We start from the raw sequence: 19,637 nt of genomic DNA on the forward strand, positions 1-19,637 counted from the left end.
CAGCCTCAAATATTTTAACCTAATAATTTTAATAAAAATTTTAAAAGAAAACAGTCTTCCGGAGCTTTGTATTACTTGACATTGAATTAATGTGTTTTTTTAACTGAATTTTAGAATCTTTTTTATATGTGAACTATTCAAAGTAGTCTACTTTGATGTCACGAATTGTATCTTAAATTTTCATAGAAAACGAGTATGTAGTTCATAATTGAAATTCCCAGTTTGATTTAAGCCACGTTTGATACTTTGATAAGATAAGATAGCGTCATTTTGCGCAGAAAATAATTTTATTGGAAAAGGTTTTTTGCGCAGTAAATAATCCAAATGCATTCTGAATAATACTTTTATATTTCAAAACCTTACAATATATATGTAAACAGATTAAGATCACACTAAGAAAACAATACTTTACTCCAATACTGACGAAAACACAACAAATAATTAAAGTTATTTATTTATCGGCATGACTTCAATTATTTGTGGCTTGATACTAAATTGGCGATATCGTTAAGACATTTGAGCCAATTTCGCTAGATTTGAACTAGCGTAAATTGTTAGAAAATTAATTTAATTTAATTTTACATAATATAATATTTTACAATCATTCAAATGTATTGAAAATTACATTAAATTATACCATAATATAAACTGGTATTGTTATTAAACGTAAGGTTTAAAACTTTTTTTTTATTCATTCCATTACAGTTAGCATGACACATTGTATCAGCCTATGACGTTTTATAAATAGACGGGGCATTAGCGACATTATTGAACTCTCATACGTCATCGAAATAAAATCCTTTTGACGCAATGCTTTTCCTATTTTGTTCTTGCACAAGACGCAAATATGGTTTCTTTTTACTCAACTACAAAGACGCCCTTAACTACAATCTCACCGGATGGTAAGTTATGATGCCATCTTAGATGGTAACGGACTAACCTGCTAGGGGTATTGCAGTTATAAGCCATACTTCTAATCGGTTTTTCTCGACATCGTACCAGAACTAAATCGCTAGGCGGCACATCTTTGTTGGTGGTAACTATGAGCCTCCTACCATAGCAGAACAGGGAAAATTAAGAAATTCCCAAAAATAAAGAATCCTCAAATTGAACCCCCTCCCTCTTAAACCACAGCGCTTCACCACCGCACCAGGGAGGCCGACGAATAATCACAAGAAACGCTCTTACCCTGGTTAGAACGTGCTCACCCCGGTTAGAGTCAATCGTCAATATGCATATAAAAACCTCATCTATATTTTTATAAAACATCTTAGGTGTCCACTCCATAAAATTTTTAATATGCATCTTAAAAACATAATAACACTTTTGGTTTTTTACATAAAGCTATAACAACAGTTAACGTTTACCCAATAACTTTTCGAATTATATTATTAATACATATTATCGTACTATTACCCATAGCAGTTCATGTTAACTTATTTATTAATTAAAATCATTACAATCCATTATACAATAATAATAAAAATGAATCAATTACATGATAATATTACAGGCTTGTTATAAAAGAAATATGTTTCTCGATTTAAGCATTTTTATCACATAATTTGTTTTCCTATAATCTAGTGCCTAATTTTTAATATTTTTAATGCCGCACTAAAACTAAGTACACTTAAAAGCTAAATTATGCAATATATTGACACAAAAATATTTTTTGATATACATATTATAAAATAAATCATTCGTACTAAAATTATGTAAATACTATAGTAGATCTATCTTACAAAGACCAGTAAAGAAACAGTTTAGTATGAGTAATTTGTGGATACTTTTCAGGTCAGATACTTACCGTACCGTCAGTATACTTGTTTTGTGAATTTAGACAATTACAGTTCATGGTAGAAGCGTAATAAAGTTACTAATCTCTTTTTTTATTGATTATTTCAAAAAATCTTCATTGAAATATTTATATTTACGTTACTTCGATTTACACAAAACTAAAACTAAAACTAAAACACGCAAGCACTCTCACACACACACACACACACACACACACACACACACACACACACACAGAGAGAGACACACGCACACACACGGCCACACGCAAACACGTACGACTTTGAACGGCCTTCGGGAGATAGATCTACTGTAAACCAATCACGCATACTGGATGAAAGATAGAATATATATTGCAACTATTGTGAGTACCCCAAAACTAAATTTTGCTGTAAGTTCAACATGTACGCTCTAGAGTTTGTTATAAGCTGAGGTAGCCACAATGTTTTGCGTTACTTTCAATGTATAATACCCACATTAAAAATTATTAACCGAAAAAAATACATTAAACACTTTAATTTTTAATATATACTTAAACCCGAAAAATCGGACGTTCCTTATATTAAAATTGGTTTATATTTACATCCAGTAAATAAAGAGAAAGAAGCATAGTCTTATTGATGTGTTCTTTTAATACTCAAATAGTAAACAAACACAAAAAAGTTAAATTGTTTAATTCTGTGCAGCTCCAACCTGTACTTACATATGTACATACTATATATATAAATTTAATCAAATAAAATGAACCAATCAATAAAACAACGCTACTGTATAGTACGCTATGTTTTACATACATAATTTTCATAGAAATCTTAATAACAAGACATTAGAAATGTTGCGTTAATTTGTCGCCGCGAACATGACTCAGAAGACACTAATTGTTGATACTAGAAAAATATGTGTAACATTTAGCGACTTCATTGTAATTTTTAAAGTACATTGCCTCTTACGCATTAAAACAACTAGTGTACGCCGTTGTAAAAATCAGAAATGGATTTCTCCTAGCGCGTAGTATTTCTACTCCAAATTTTTGTGGGTGCCTTCGTTCGGCGACAAGAGTTCTCCATACTTAAGGGCATTTCTATTATTGAGATTTCTATGACAATCATTCTATATCAAAGTTAATATCTGGCAAGTAAATAGTTATCATTTGAAGATATCTAACAGTGAGACATATTATTTGGTATTGAATGGTTTTAGACAATTGACTGCGTTGCGTTCACTCACATCTAATATAATTACCTCCGGTAACAGTGATATTTACATGAATTGTTCATAGCAATGGCACACGATAAATTGTAGAGTCGTAGTTCTTAGTTCAATTTAGTATAAACATTAAGGACGTAATTGAATAGTGTCTTCGATCAATTAATATACTAGGCTATTCTTGCAGAAGAAGTGGCCGAAAATTACCCACGTAATGTTATATGTCAGTGCGCAAGTGTGAAAGCCATTAGTGTGCACCTAACGTCTGATTTTATAAGCAATAAAAGTGACGGAATATCTTATTTAAAGTAAGACATACAAATTATGTATATAAAATACATAAAACAAGTACGGGACATTTTGTCTATTCGACTTTGTTTGGGACATATAATGTCTGCTACATTATTGATCGAAGAATAGTATATTTATGTGTTGTCCTAGCTAAGGGCAATATCCGCCAAGGAAGCGTAGGGTTAACGTCGTATAATGTTTAACCGGTCGCAGCTTATAATGTGGTTTGTAACAATACCACATAATACAGTTTTTCAATGTAGCATGGTTACGTACGCTTCTCATTCTCACACAAACTGCGTAGTAAGTGATAGGTTGATTTGTTTTTGTTTTTTGAGTAAAAAAAATGGGAGGTGTTTATTTATTAACACGTACCATGCTACAACAAAAATACTGTAGAATCAAAAATAAAAGGTTATTCGCGACAATATAGCACCTGAGGTCGAATACTAGAAATTCGATTAATTGTAGAGGCTGAATTGCAACGCGTCGATCTGTCTTAGAAGTCTGCTAGCTCATACATGAATCTTTGGCCTCACATTGGTGCTAAGTCTATTGAGCACAATGTTCTATTGTTCTCAAGGCTTAAATCATTTTTACTATGTTCCTTGTATAAAGGTATACCACTAATTTTAGATCTGTCAATTGAAATTCGCTGCAGTGCGGTTCAACCTCTAGTGACCAGTATGACGAATCAGTCGAGACAATCTAGTAAGATAGACGCCAAGAACCCTTAGAGACAAAGGCGATCGATTTTAAATTGCATCGTAGGTAACGTCTAATAAGCGTAAACTTGCGCCGATTAAAAGTTTGAATCAAATACGAAATCGTATTCGCTACCTCAACACTAACACTAATTTAATTGCCGTGCATTGGTGCGTACGCAATTTAACACTATATATATATAGTTTATGGCGTTTTCAATAAAACCTACTTAAGAATTCACTACAATGTATTTTGAGGGAGAACCAGAATCAGTTCATTAGTATCTCTCTCATTAGTAAAATAGCGAAGCTCGAAAAGTCAGTTAGTCATCCGATAAAAGTAATAGTTGTTTCCTAATATGCAGGTTATGAAACATGAAATTATATTTTATGTTTTTAACGTCTATGTTTAAAGATTTCAATTTAAAGGTGTAAGTTAATTTGTTTTCCTACCTTCTTATTTAAGGTGGATTTACTCCGTAATTTTTGATTTTTGATCATATTTTGTTTATTAGTTATTAAACGTATATTCACTTTTATTACTTTGATCATCAAGATTCACTTATTTTCACTTATATAAATATAAACTAACAAGTGTTTGGTGTTTATTTACTAATGTGCAATTTAATCTAGTGTATTTACAATTTCATTCATTATTTTTTTTACTTTTTTTTTTATCAATTAATGTTTTTGTATCAAACTATAAACAAACACAATTATTATTGTCCATTTTTTTAGGAAAAATGGGAAGGTTTCAGATTTAGAATTACTATTACTAAACAGCTTATATAAGTGTAAGTAATTGCTGCCTGAGTAGGTATGAATCGCTAAATATAAATATCTAAAAACCATTTTATTTGTTTAAAAACTTACCGGCAATTAACACTTGTAAAAGTAATTATATAAGCCATTATGTACAAAATATAGCCCTATCTAATAACAACACAGACTTTTCATTAGTATTCATTTTACCCGGGATTTAAAAAAACCTTATCCATATTAGATGTCTAGATGTCTATGGGTCACATCAGAGTTTGTATTAGGTAAGGAGTTAAACTAATTGTAATTCAATTATTGTGTAATAGAATAGAGTAGTGGACACGTTTTTATTTATTACTTTTAATAAAAGCTTTAAGTTACATTAAGTATATCCGCTCAAAAATAAATTGGTAAGAAGTTTCAAATGCGGTAGAGATGACAGAAAAAGATGTACGATGCAACAGGCAACTGTGGATAAAGGGTACGAGCGAGATAGCGCGATCTTAATACTATTACTTTCATTAATTTATCCAATGTATATCGTGTTACTATATAATGTATATGAGTGTGTATAATGTATATTATATTATTTATATAGGTGCCGTGTGGTGACGGCAGATCAAAATACAGTTGTCACCACCCCACTGCTTCTGCGGGTCTAATACGGAATATATAGGAGTATTGGTCGCAGGCTCTGTATTTACCTCTATTTACTGCGATCACCAACGCATTTTCACAGCGTGGTGGTTTTGGGCATGCCCTCCATTGTTAGAAGCTTTTCAGTCCAGCAGTTGACTGGTTTGAAGGATTGTTATAGAATCCTATTACTTTGTATAAATTGATGCACAAAATAAAACAGAAAAGTATGAAATTTAATTTACCCATTGCACAAGTATTTCGTTTCAGTCTATGCCTACCCCACTTTAGAATATCTTCCAGTAAAATGTTATAAATGGCACGCCTAACCGAAATTCTACATCAAATGCGCTTCAACGATATTGCATAATGTTATAGTCGGTATATAAATGTATATTACATTTGAAAAATCCATGTAAAGCATGTGGGTATAAAAAAAAATTATATGTATATGCTGTTTTTAGCTATATAATATATGATAATGTTTATGCTCATCTGAAATTGGAGAGCTTTTAGAGTTTTACCTTCATTTATTTATCAGCATTGCGTATTTCCCTGAGATGTTTATTTTAAATTTCGTTTCTATTTCTAAAGAATTCTTGTGAATTATACTTATAATCGGATGGCATGATGTATAATCAATTTTGCACCCTAACTATATGATACAGTTGATACATACTACGTACATAATTTTATATGATACACAATTATGAAATAACAATCATACTCTTATAAATTAACTTCACAGCTTTCATTTCTTCACAGGCTCATAGACACTGAAAATTTTTCATTCTTTTATGAAATTATTTTTGCGATTGATTGAGTTAATTTTATGTAAGGCCGATACTGAGTTATGAACGCTTTTCAAAAACCAGTAATATAAATTTTATTGCTTATATTAAATAAGTACTTTCAACAATTCGCTAGATAAATTAAGATCAACTAAGTACAAACGTATACAAAACTCATAGCGATTACCTTTACGTGTAATATAAGGAGTCAAAAAATAAACAACTTTTAATGAACGCGTGATAAAAAGAGTGAAAAGCTTCAATGTCTACAAACAATCAATTTGAATCTTATTTAAATAACCACACACTCTATAATCCAGACTGAGATATCTCGTAGACCTACAATCTCATTGAAATTCTATCTACATAGTATACACATTCGCGTTTTGAGACCTCGATATACAAAGCAGAAGTTGAAGAGTTGAAGAGTTGAAGAAAGGTTAGATGAAATTGTATGGCAGCACTATAAAACCGGGTTTTAACTTTGACTAAAAAAATTCAGGAAAGGTCACAAGTAGTACATAGAATAAGGACAGCCAGGTGTGTAAAAATATCAACCAATAAGATCGCTTCATATTAGCAAGCGGATCTTATTGGTTGATTTTTAACATCATACTTTTTATTTTGCACGTTTGTTTTGGCTTCCCACCTACAAAGATTGATGAAGGAATTTAATTCTACTGGGGACTGGAGGGAACTATGGGAATTCCAACTATGGGAAATGTTGCTACAGTTCAGTTCTTTATCAATGAAAACTATGACCAATAGCTTCTTTATTACCGCATGTTGTCACCAAACTAAATATTCTACTACTTCTTATGTTCCATCTTCCAACACTTCAATTAAAATGACCTGTTGGAAAAGTGAGGGTTTTGATCTGCTGTTTCAATATTTAGGTTAGTAATCTAACTACAATTCTACGGTAGGTAGGAGACTACCAGATTGTTAAGACATGCATCTTTAAGTAATTACAGGTTATTTATTTTCTATCTACTCTACATTTCGTCCAATGAGTTGTGAGATGGATGCTGTAAGATACTATGTGCGTGAGAAAAAGTGTACCGCTATTTGATATGCTATGCTAACAATAGGTTTAAAGATCAGTGGTTTCGCCCATGAAATAAGGCATGTTTATTAGGTATCGCAACTGAAACTCAAAAAAAGCGTATTGAGAAGTCATTATTATTATTTAAGGGTCATTTTAATAAATAATTTACGAGATTGTGCGATCTTGAGTCATGGTATAAAATTGTGACGGTGCACGGAAATCTGGATAAACAAAGGCTCAGTTGCGCAGATGGAAAATCGATCGAGACAAGTCAGTTCTACCGAAACTATTGCGGCGTTAAATTAATTTAGGCCGTTTATTGTTAGTATTATTACCGCATCGAGCCGTAATGGTTCCTATATGATTTTCGGCGTCACCAATGAATCAATCATTTTTTTTGGTTGCAGTCTTTTCATATAAAGACTAGACTATGACTGCAATTAAACATGATGCAGCCTAAGGTGCTTATTCGTTATTATTGGAAAGTGAGTAATAGCAGTTGCGGGGAAAACTGAAGCTGGAAGATTGTTCCAGGTCTATGCTGTGTCAAGGAAAAGGGCCTTGTACGTGTTCATTGGATTTCAACTACGTATGGGTGCAATTCTTTACAATGCTGTGCAGTTCTTTTGTAGAACGGTAAAAAGGAAATCAAATTAAAGATTAAGGCAAAACATGCTTCGTGGTCAATAGAAGAAAGGAGGAAAAGTAGTGAGGTCTCAACCGCTACCTAAAGCTGATCGCACATTAAAATATACTGAATTCCAAATTCTTTTGTGGATGACGTCATCAGCAGTGAAGAAAGGATTGCTTCCAGTTCGTTTCATCATGCGCGACCAGCTTAAATTAAAGCCGGTAGCATCACAACTTGACGCCACGTCACGCCACGAGAGTTAGTCAAATCAATATTGTCTATGAACTGTCTCTGGTATTCAGTAACATTTCTGAGCGTTGCTATAGCTCGATTCAAACTTTATTTCGTCGCGGCAGTTAACTTATCTGCGAGTGGGGCTTCGCGCAAGTAGCTCAACTCTACCATCTCGCTGATTGGCTGATACTGGATATTGAACGCATCGAAACGCACGAAGTTCGAAAAGTCAAGTTTGATTCGGACTATAACTGGCGGCCACTTAGTTATCTCCATACAACAATTTCGTGTATTATAAGTCACCGACAAATTATGAGATTTTTATGAATACAACGCAATTCGGAAACGTTATTCAATCTAGCAGTGGAAGCACATTGCGAACTCTAGAGACCATTTTAGTTGGGTTAAAAAATATGATTTGCACTCAACACTCGTGGCGTTGCGTATGGAGGCTTGGTATGTGTGTCCGGCGCATTAGTGTTCTATCTAGTTGACTTACAGCACGCTCTCTCGCTGGGAGAGCTCAGGGGGGCTGGGGGTGGGTGGGTCTGAGGGTGACGCGGCCGTGCGGGTGATAGCCGGCGGGCGGGACGCGAGGTGCGCGCCCATCGTGATGGGTGTGTCGTCGGGATCCTCTTCCTCACCCTCCTCTAGATCTTCGTCGATGGGTGTTAACACGTCCAATGGCTGCTGGATTTCCTCTGGTTTTCTGTAACATAACATAAATGTAAAAGTAAAAATTTAATTCTCATAATAGGTTGCGAACTTTTTCTGAACCAATTTTAGTAGGTCAAAGATATAAAGAAAAAAATTACCGTACAACATTTTGAAATATACAAATTAGCTTAAAATAACCAGAGGTTTTATAAAAATCTTAAAGCTTCTCTTTAGGGTATCTGGAAAGGTATGTATTTTAAAGTGCCATATTTTTTTCAATCCATTTCGGTTGGCAGTGTTCTGTTTATGAAGTTTTTTATTTTTATTATATCGTGGCACATCTAAAAAAGAACCAGCACACTTAACTCAAAATCAGGAAAATAAATATTATCAGTATAACTTTGATATTTTTTCCCCCTTACCTATAGTTAAACGCAATATTTTTTCCATCATATTACCCTTCCCTTTTTCAACAAGTTATGATTTGAGGGCATAGATAATATGATACCCCCATCATCCTTTTGTGACTTTACACATCAAACTCTTAGAGCTCTTAGAGTTTCGTTGCTATAGTGAACAGTGACGTCACTGTTCACTATAGCAACGAAATGTTTAGTACGAACGAAATGGTAATGAGTAAATATCGATATATTGTAACAATTTATACTCTGATATTGGTGGTTACTATATGACCTTCAGGCCCAAGCACGTAGCAAACCGATCTCTATCACAGTCGACAGTAGGCATATTAATACAAGCGTTTAAGATGGCATGACTTCCGGCCTGAGATATCGGCCGCACAAAACAATTTTAATTAAAAAAAAAAGTTACCTGCGGAACATGGGAGCTGCAAACGAAGTTAGTGTCGATGCCAAGAAGAAAGCAGCAGCCATGTAAAAGGACGCGTCGTAATTCTTCGTGGCATCGTAAACCGCGCCGGCCAACGGGGATCCGATTATAGCGGCCGCGCCACGGAACAGTATGAGGAGTCCAAACGCATTGGTCAACTTGTCCAGCCCAAGTAGATCCACAAGGATGATCGATGTTAATGAGATGTAGCCAGCTGGAAAGAGGTTTGAATAGTTTGAGAGTCTGGCTTACCTTATGTACATCATCCAGCCTTATGTATAAAAAAAAAACCGAGAAATTTATTACAAGAAATTGAAAATATAATGAAGCAATTAAAAAAAAACGTAAACTATTATTAAAACGTTTAATATAATACCCATACTTCTAGTAAGAAATGCAGGTCAGCGGAATATCAATATTATATACCATGACCGCGATCATGTAAACCTTTTCCAAAATACTTACAAATAGCAAGTCCGAAAGCAATAGCGACACAAACATACGTTGCGTAGGAGTAACAGAAGGGTGTAAGAGCCACGGAGATCTAAAACAAATAATGGTTTTTTTTAACTGTATAATACAAGTATTATGGTTTCCGGGACTATTAATCTCTTTTTGAGTATAAAGATATGCCTATTACGTAAATTATGTAACCCGCTATAACGATTCGTATGTGAGTCAATTCCTCATAATGTTTGCTGGAAGAAATTACTCTAGTGATAAGGCCACCTTTGTTACACATATTTAAATTACTTGTACCTTCGTTCATTTTTATTTTTCTTCTTGTGTGTGCAATAAAGTAAATTAAATTTTTGATTATTTATTTAGTACTAAAAGAAGTGATTTAATCATAAACAAGAAAAGATGTGAACAAATAAATACTTATCTCTATAAGAGATCTCTACCATCCACCCTAGGCAGTGGGAGAAATGGAGAGGCAAGGAGAATAAATACAACGAAAAACAAGTAGGTAATTAAATTCTAAGTTGCATTTTATCCCGAATTAAATACTAGCGTAAACCCTCTGTATAAGCCATCTTATTTCCTGCTAAAATATTATTATTATTGAAATAAAATATAATCTATATTGCATGCTGAGAATATAGATATAGACAAGCTTTTTCATCGATTAAGTAGTGTTCGAGTTTATCCATTACATACAAACGTACAAGTAATCTTATTATATCAGTATAGATAAATAGTTGAGTTTTTTGGTTTATTATTCTTATTTCACGCAGCAGCTTCCAGATTAAATAATAAATAAATGTACTACGACAATACACACACCGCCATCTAGCCCCAAAGTAAGCGTAGCTTGTGTTATGGGTGCTAAGATGACTGATGAATATCAATGAATAATATACATAAATACTGATGAAATACATATAAACACCCAGACACTGAAAAACATTCCTGTTCATCACACAAACATTTTCCAGTTGTGGGAATCGAACCCACGGCCTTTGACTCAGAGAGCAGGGTCGCTGCCCACTGCGCCAATCGGCCGTCAACTGCGATTTATTGCGACTAGCGTCTCTCTGGGGCAGTTTGTAGTGATTAATAATGGTTATAATTAGACGCGACATTTTCATTGGTATTCAATTTCCTGGCTTTTTTTACTTATAAATGCTTGTCCACTTGCATATTATAGTAAGTAAAGTAAGAGGAAGGTTTATATGTATATAACCTATTTCAGAAAACTGCACTAAAATCCATGGGATTTACTTTGTCCTTGGGATCTTTTAAACTACGCATCGTAGTTTAAAAGATCCCAAGGACAAAAGTACAAACAGTGGGAGGGACTAAGTTTAATACTATGAAAGGAAAATATAAGTATGGGAGTACATTTAAATAGAACAAAATTTATAATATGCTTACCGTAGCGATAACGAGGCAGATATTATTGAGTAGAAGGGAGTCCATCCAGGGGAAGTCCGCTACCCAGCCGCAGGCAATACGGCCGAACGTATTCGTGATCCCGATGATAGACAATAGGAACGACGCTTGAGATTGTTCCACGCCCTGATAAGATACATTTATTTATAAACTCTTCTTTTTTTAATTTAAAAATAAAAATACTACGACAATACACACATCGCCATCTAGCCCCAAAGCAAGCGTAGCTTGTGTTCTGGGTACTAAGATGACTGATGAATAGTTTTGTGAATAATATACATAAATACTTATAATGTACAGAGAAAGCACCAGAGAACAACATTCATGTTCATCAAACAAACATTTTCCAACTGTGGGAATCGAATCCACGGCTCAGAAAGCAGGGTCGTTGCCCACTGCGTACGTCGGCCGTCAAATTTATTTATATTTTGGTAACACTGCACTGCACTAAGAGGGCATATGAAATGGAAAAAAATATCCAGTACAAGTTACAAAAAACTTGAGGGTAGGCTTTTCATAACTCGTACAGAGTTATAAAAAGCCTAGCCTTAATTTTTTTTTTTTAGCCCTATGTTTATACCCAGTATGCACGCTACTGTTCTACTTCTACTGTAGGAGTAAGGTAGTTATTATAACAGCCATACTCCTAACCGTCATCACTTACAATCAGTTGAGAGTTCCGACAACGGCTAACTTGATATAGAATAAAAAACAGATATCCGTTTTGCTAACATGCTGATAATGATGATGATAAAGAAATGAAATGAAATATTTATTTTGCTAAATATGGGTTAGATATTGGTGTTTAGGATATAAAGTTCCAACATATTCAGTTAATACATCAACATGCAAAATTTAAACATTAACTTATATTAATAATAATCTTATTTGTTATCAATTATATAAGATGATAATTTGTATAACTTACGTTGAGATGAGCTGCATCCACAATATACACGAAAGGCACGTAAAGACCGGCCATACCGAACACGTTGGATACACCGATCAGCATGAACGCCGGGTCTCGTAAGAGGCTCACGTCAAGCATGGACGACAATGCTGATTTGAAGGAAGCGGGTAGAGATAGACACGGGCATAGGTCGTACTCTGCAAGTATATATTGACTTTTAATATAAAGTTACAGCTCGTTGCAAATAAATATATCAATACAAGTGACACGGACAAATTACTGGTGTGTATTCTCTTAACACAAGATTATTATGTGCATTTCTATGCATTTTTTCATTCAAATATAATCGGCTGATCTTTCTATTTTTTATTGTTCTAGATCCTTAAGTCAAGCATATAACGTATTTACAGTCCTAATTGACGAACCAAGGTAAAAGTCTATTTGACGTTAAGTGAAAAACCATCGATTATAGACAACAACAGTCCATCAGCCTGAGGCGTGTTAAGGCTCATATGCCTGCAATTGCACCGCATTAATAAATACATAAAAAATACAAATAAATCAAAACTATAATAATCTAATACAATATACTAATATAAATAAATAAAAAATAATAAATAATAGTAATATCGTACGTATTGTTCGGCAAAACTTACGATTGCCAAACAATAGTTTTTACCAATTTGAAATGAAACCATAAAACACGCACAATAATGAGCATCTCCGCCGTTTTTTTAAGGAAGTGGAAAATTATAATTATATATAACAATCTGCCATATCCCAACTAATAGTATAAATGTGAAAGTGTATTTGTGCGTTCTTCCTTCACACCCTAAAAAAGCAATCTATCAAATTGCTTTTTTGCATAGAGTTAGTTAAAAGGACGGAGAGTAACATTGGCTTCTTTTGGTCCTAAAATACATTAACCTTGGGAATTTCCCAAGGGCAATTTATAGAAACATTCGCATTTCTGCAAAAAACATCGTCGTGCATTCACGCCCTAACAAATCAACCAGTGTACTTGATTTTTGGCATAGCTACAGTTGAAAGAAAGGAGAGTAGCATCGGCTACACTTTAAGTTCTGAAAATTCATTTTTTCTATTCCAATTAGGTAAGTGTACAGACTAATTCAACACGGGTAACAGCTAGTAATTAAAATAGGAATTTAAACTCACGTTCTTGTCTTTCCAGATCACCGGTCTGCCTGCTCTGTGGCAAACTCAGAACAGAGTTTCTGTAGCCCTGAAGCGACTTTTGACTCTGATACTGCGGCAGATTTATCACTGAGCCGGAATAGAAGATGTCTTTACGGGACATCGGGCGAACTATGCGTGAACTTTCGCGCGGCGCCGCCACAGATAGTTTCGAATTATAAACTCCTTCTTCACCCTGTGAAATATAATGGTGCTTCTGAGGTACACAAAACTATCAACTAAATTGGCAGCTCTTAAAGTAGTATTGTCTGTTTTACAACGTTTTCTATGAAAATAATACTGTACAGCCCGCGCGATTAAAGAATGGTTTAATAAAAAAGAGGCCGAAGTTTTTCTATCTCTTTCGAGTATTGTGCGAAAGAATAAACTCGAAATCAATCAACGCCGCAATTTATGTATTTTCATCTTTAATGGCGCAGGATGCACCACAGTATATGCACCACTGAACTCTTTAAAAAAATATACAGTATTCATAAGGCCAGTTTTGAGTCCGCATTATGCTAACATAAACTCGACTGAAATTAAACATTTTAATGTATCAAACAATTACCGGCCCACTACGGGGCCAGTCTTCCCACACAATAGTAGCAGTTTAGGCCTTAGTTCACCACACTGGCCACGTGCGGATTAGTGGACTTCACACGCCTTCGAGAATATTATGGAGCTCTCAGGCATGCAGGTTTCCTCGCGATGTTTTTCTTCACCAATAAAGTAAATGATGAATAATTGCTTAAAACGTACGTATCTTAGAAAAATTACAGGTGCAGGCCGGGTTTAGAACTTGACCCTCCCGAAAATGAAGACCGTTTCATTTTAATATGAGCTCATCTCTAAGAACTCCATTCAAAAAATAATAACTTACATCACGGTAATGGGTGCTAATGGAAGTTTTGGACGTTGCTTTAATTGCAGCTAAGGACGGTTTAAATCTGAAAACGGAGAAAGAAAATAATTCAAGCAAATTATTAGATACACTAATGAACCATCTATTTAATTAATTTTAATTTTCTTAATTTCAAGGATAAATATATGGACGCATGGCCAAATAAGACGATTCATTACCATCTTATTATTTCATTTAATAAACCAAACTTGAAGCATTGAAAATTTTTATACAGATTCAACGCTCAATTTAAATGAATGGTATAAATGCACCGTGACACAAAAACCCAGGCCGAAGCAAAGACACCCACATTCAATTGCACATGAATTCGTAAGGGTAGAGAAAGATCATAGTCTGAATTAGAGACCTTAAAGATGTATTTTATACAGGGTTTAATAAAATATACCAGAAAGCTTTCAGCCTTGTAGTTCCTATAGTTAAAATTGTACTTAAACTTTTTAAAATTCAGTATTAATTTATTTCATATAAAAAATATGTTTTCCTGTATCGTCTCATTACACTGTGAAACTAAAGACATGTGATTCTAGTCAGTGACCGCACGTTAGAGTAGTTTATGTAAAATATTGAATATTGAATTTTCAAAAACTATTGTGTTAAAATCGTACAACAAAAGTAGTTAGTTTTAAAGTAAACAACTCCAGGCCGTTAAAGGTGTTTTCATTAAATCCTGTATAGAAACTTTGATCTTTATTACCACTTAACCTTCACATGTATATAGGCAAAAATTCAAAAGCAATCCCTAGCAGGTTATACTTACGTCAACCTAGAGAAAGTGACAAAATTTCAATGCAGTATAGTAAAGTAAAGTGTCAATATAGGGTATATTGATACTTTTATTGAATCTGCCTAACTTCAATTTACAAGATTGGAAAGGTAGTACTAAGCAGATGCGGTATTACTTTATTCATAGAAAATAAAAAATGTTGGTCCACAAGTGTATCCTGATTTATAATAATATTAAAGAAATAACAAAGTTGGGATAAAAGTTACGCAGTGACAACCAAACATAAGGTTAAATTAAGTCACGGTAGTAATCCGTTTTTGGGACAGAGAAAAGATTATGGCCCAAGATAGTTTTATTTCAAATTATAATCATTTTTTAAATCAAGTTATTCGCGACTTAGTTTTTAATTCTATGGCTTCCTGGTACTTACTTTTAAATAAGCCTTCTTATTTATATAAGGATAGCATAATGTTTATGTAAAAAAATGTTTTATATGAATTATCATTCCCAGTGACGTGCACTTCATACAAGCATAAAAGCACCACCCTTAATTGCTTTCATATAGTCTAAGGGGGTTGAGTAATTGTTAACGAGGTGTTGCTAGTCTTTCGTATTCTGTCATCTCATCTTTATTATCGACCCACTACAAGGCACAGGTCTTCTCTCAGAATGAGAAGGGTATGAAGCCGTAGTAGACTACGACTTCATACCCGTCTCTTTCTGACGCTGGCCAAGTGCGGATTGGTAGACTTGACAGATCTTACTTCACACGCTTCTGGGTACATTATGGAGAACTCTCAGGCATGCAGGTTCCCGACGATTTCTTTGACCCTAAAGACACTGAAATTTTACTGGCTGAAGTCCTAACCCCGTTACTATAACTGCTACAATAACCGCCGTATTATTTTTACCAAAAGTATAAATAAATAAATATACTACGACAATACACAAATCGCCATCGGGCCCTAAAGAAAGCGTAGCTTGTGTTATGGGTACTAAGATGACTGATGAATATTTTTATGAATAATATACATAAATACTTAGAATATACAGATAAACACCCAGACACTGAAAACAATTCATGCTCATCACACTAACATATTCCAGTAGTGGGAATCGAACCCGTGGCCTTGGGCTCAGAAAGCAGGGTCGCTGCAAACTGAGCCAATCGGCCGTCTAATTCCTTCTATTCTATGTTCTATTTAATTCGTATATTTTCTTCTTTGTATAAATCGCTCCACGTTACCACCAAAACCCAGCACCAAGCAAACCCTGTAAGATAAAAGGTTGTCTAAATACCCATCGTTAGCGTTGGCTGACCTCTCGACGACGCTGTGCTTCCGTTGATTGTCGAAGAATGGCACGGAGCCGTTCTTGGGCAGGCCAGGAGCGTGCGCGCTAAAGGCGGGCGAAGACACGTTGCGAGACATGTGTTGCGCGTTTGCCGCGTTCACTGCTGAGCCGTTTTCACTCTGCAATAAATGTTTTCAGCATCTCTCTAGTATTTCTTCTTACCGGACCTTTGAATCTTTTGTAAATAATCTTTTCGTCACTTTTAAGTGTTTTTTTTTTATTCCACTACAAATAAGCACTTGACTGGTGGTAAGTGATAATGCAGTCTAAGATGGTATGTATGGGCTAACCTGTTAGTATGGAAGTGATATTAAACCCATATTCCTTATCGGTATCTACGCTACATCGTACCGGAACGCTAAATCGCTTAGCAGCACGTTTTTGTTGGTAGGGTGGATACTAGCCACGATCAAAGCCCCTGACCAGACCAGACCGGAGAAAATTCAGATATTATAAATTCGCTCCAACTTAATATCATTAAATAAACGTTGCCTTTTGCATTTCCTATTAAATAGCTTAATGCTTTCGTCTCGCTACTATAACTGGAATCACAAGCGAGAAAGATAGACAAAAGAAATAATATTAATTTACTGTGAGATGGTGATAACAAAAAAATAAAAGGCTATATATAAGTTTGTTGTGGACTAGACCAGGGCGCGTTTGGAACCCTCGTAGCTTTAGGTTTAAGTTGGCGAACGAAGTTATCACCATTCCCTAACAATTATATAAACATATATGTACAAACGCTTCATAAGTGCCTATGATAGGCCTACATGAATCAAGAAATTTTTAATGTATGAGCCCTAAAAGCCCCGGTTTAAAATGACCCAAATAAACATCTTTGCTATTGAAATTACAAACACGTACCTTTTTCTTGAGCTCACTGTCATCGGGGACCCTTGCCTCAGTGATGGTGGGAAGAGTTGGCACTGTTGGCACGCCTGGCATGTTGGGGATGGTCGGCACGCGTGCCAACGCTTCCAAGTTCAGCGACGAGTGAACACCCGGATCTATGTTCAGGGGCGCCTGCAATATAGTGGATTTTCTCCAAATAAATGTCACTGTTAACAAACTCAAAATAGAAAACATTTAAATAAAGAAAACAAACAACTACTCTCTATTGTAAACAAAATACAAAAATAAACAAAAACATCTACTCTGTATTGTAATGTTACTAATCATCGCCACCAGAAACAGCTTATAACAGACCTCTGCTGGCGTAAAAGCCTCTGGCATCACGCTGGGCTGACGGTTTGGCGATCGCAGATTGTAGTAGATTGTAGTAGTTTCCGTACTTTTTTAAATTCTTTTTATAGTGATAATTGACGTGAAGCGGTGATAGCGCATTGGAGGAGCTCGACTTCACTTTCGGGGGGCCGAGTTCGTATCCCAGCCTCTAACTTTTCTATATTCAGTTATAACGTTGAAGGAAAACATCTTGAGGAAATCTGTATGCCTCAGAGTTCTACGTAAAGTTCTCAAAGGTTTGTGGAGTCCACCAATACGCACTGGGCCAGCGTGGTGGACAAAGGCCCTAAACCCTTCTCACTGTGGGAGGAGATCCGTGCTCTGTAGTAGGCCGGTAATTGGTATCTTGCTCCACCTGTACGGCTAGCATGGGCAGAAGACAATTATCTCCCCGGGATGGATAAAAATTAATCTGTGGCTAGTGGCTATCACCACAGTAAAAAGTTTATTAAAATATTGAAAATATGGCGTGAGTGTGATATCTACCTTCAATCTTTTCTCCATAGTGCCATCTGGTAAATGTACAACGAAGTAAGACCCTCCTATTGATCCTCGCTCCATTTGTAGCCTCTTTTCCTCTGCCATGCGTTGCAATAAAGGCTTTTCACCGGATGTCTACAACAAAGACCTATTTTATAGTTCTTCGCCTGTCTATGCGCCCGCAGCGGTCAAGTTACTGCATAAAAAGTACATAAGTTGGGCATAATGTGTAACTCTTTGCGGTAAGTTGACGACCTCCTTGGCGCAGCGGTGAGCGTGGTTCTGCACTGTGGTTTTTAACTGGAGGTTCGGGGTTCGATACCCGGTGCAATTTGAGAATTTAAAATTTCCGAATTTTTTCTGGTTCGGCTTCGGCCGTTGCTAGTTACCACCCTATCGACGAAGACATGCCGCTTAACGATTTTTGCGTAGAAACTGATCGTGAGTATTATTTAAATATAACTGGCTTACTTGTAGTGAAATAAAAAATAATTTAAAAATTTGCCCGGTAGAGTTAGCTTGCTCGCCAAAGATTCCGCTAATTTTGAAAAAAGAACATCATTGACTCTAAGGAAACTTCTGATGTACGTATATGTATGACAAAAGCAAAGCAAAATTTTATTTATTACAAGAGTTGTACGTAGAAATCCCTATTTGACAGCCCTTTATAACCTGTGTTCTTGGTGTTTAAGTTCTACTTTACTAAGCAGCAATCTGCACTATAATAATTCGCTTTGATGTAGGACCGCAAAAAATTTGATATTATAAAATTTACTAAACACATTATACTTATAACACAGCCAAACAGTTCAGGTCGCCTTTGTTATTTATGTAACATAGGCGACATGATATTCATTATGACACAGTGACCTAACCACCTATACAACGTGTTCTATTCCACATTTCATGAATATAGGTACAAAACCATTGGAACCGCTAATTGGAACAACTAAATTGCACACTGCTGTTACGAATTCAAAATTAAGGTGGCTTTATAGACACGCTTTTCGCACCTGAAACTGTAGGATTTAAACTAAAAAGTAAAGATCTAGGAATGCTGAGTGAGAAGAAAATTATATAATGATCTAATAACCTATACCTGTCTATCTTGCCTACCATTCCTACCTTGTTATAACCAACATAAGGCACCTACATAAGGTACAGTAGTACCATAAGGTACAGTGGTTTAAAACTCAACCGCACCACGTAGCACTTAACCAACACCATTGCTCTGTCTAAAGTCTAGTGTAGTGTACATCATTCTATGGAACTAGACTGATGTACGCTACACGTATGGTATGAAT

General features: G+C 35.1%; 1 protein-coding gene across 7 annotated transcripts in view; it reads right to left on the reverse strand.

Moving 5' to 3' along the window:
* Positions 1–6,891: 6,891 nt before the first annotated feature.
* LOC120629974 (monocarboxylate transporter 13) overlaps positions 6,892–19,637 on the reverse strand; it is a 57,204-nt gene continuing 44,458 nt past the window's right edge. For 3 of the 7 annotated variants that reach the window (XM_039899071.1, XM_039899073.1, XM_039899077.1), the window contains exons 5-15: positions 18,340–18,468; positions 17,473–17,634; positions 16,552–16,724; positions 14,487–14,553; positions 13,586–13,799; positions 12,428–12,606; positions 11,482–11,625; positions 10,069–10,147; positions 9,586–9,817; positions 8,597–8,806; positions 6,892–7,036 (exon numbers count right to left, since the gene is read on the reverse strand). In XM_039899071.1, coding sequence (XP_039755005.1) covers positions 7,027–7,036; positions 8,597–8,806; positions 9,586–9,817; positions 10,069–10,147; positions 11,482–11,625; positions 12,428–12,606; positions 13,586–13,799; positions 14,487–14,553; positions 16,552–16,724; positions 17,473–17,634; positions 18,340–18,468 — 1,599 coding nt within the window. In that variant the 3' untranslated portion in view covers positions 6,892–7,026. The remainder of the gene's footprint in view (positions 7,037–8,596; positions 8,807–9,585; positions 9,818–10,068; positions 10,148–11,481; positions 11,626–12,427; positions 12,607–13,585; positions 13,800–14,486; positions 14,554–16,551; positions 16,725–17,472; positions 17,635–18,339; positions 18,469–19,637) is intronic. The other 4 variants (XM_039899072.1, XM_039899074.1, XM_039899076.1 and 1 more) reach the window with 3 other exon arrangements.

The sequence above is a fragment of the Pararge aegeria genome, chromosome 15 (genome assembly GCF_905163445.1).
Source record: "Pararge aegeria chromosome 15, ilParAegt1.1, whole genome shotgun sequence".
Lineage (NCBI taxonomy): Eukaryota > Metazoa > Arthropoda > Insecta > Lepidoptera > Nymphalidae > Pararge > Pararge aegeria.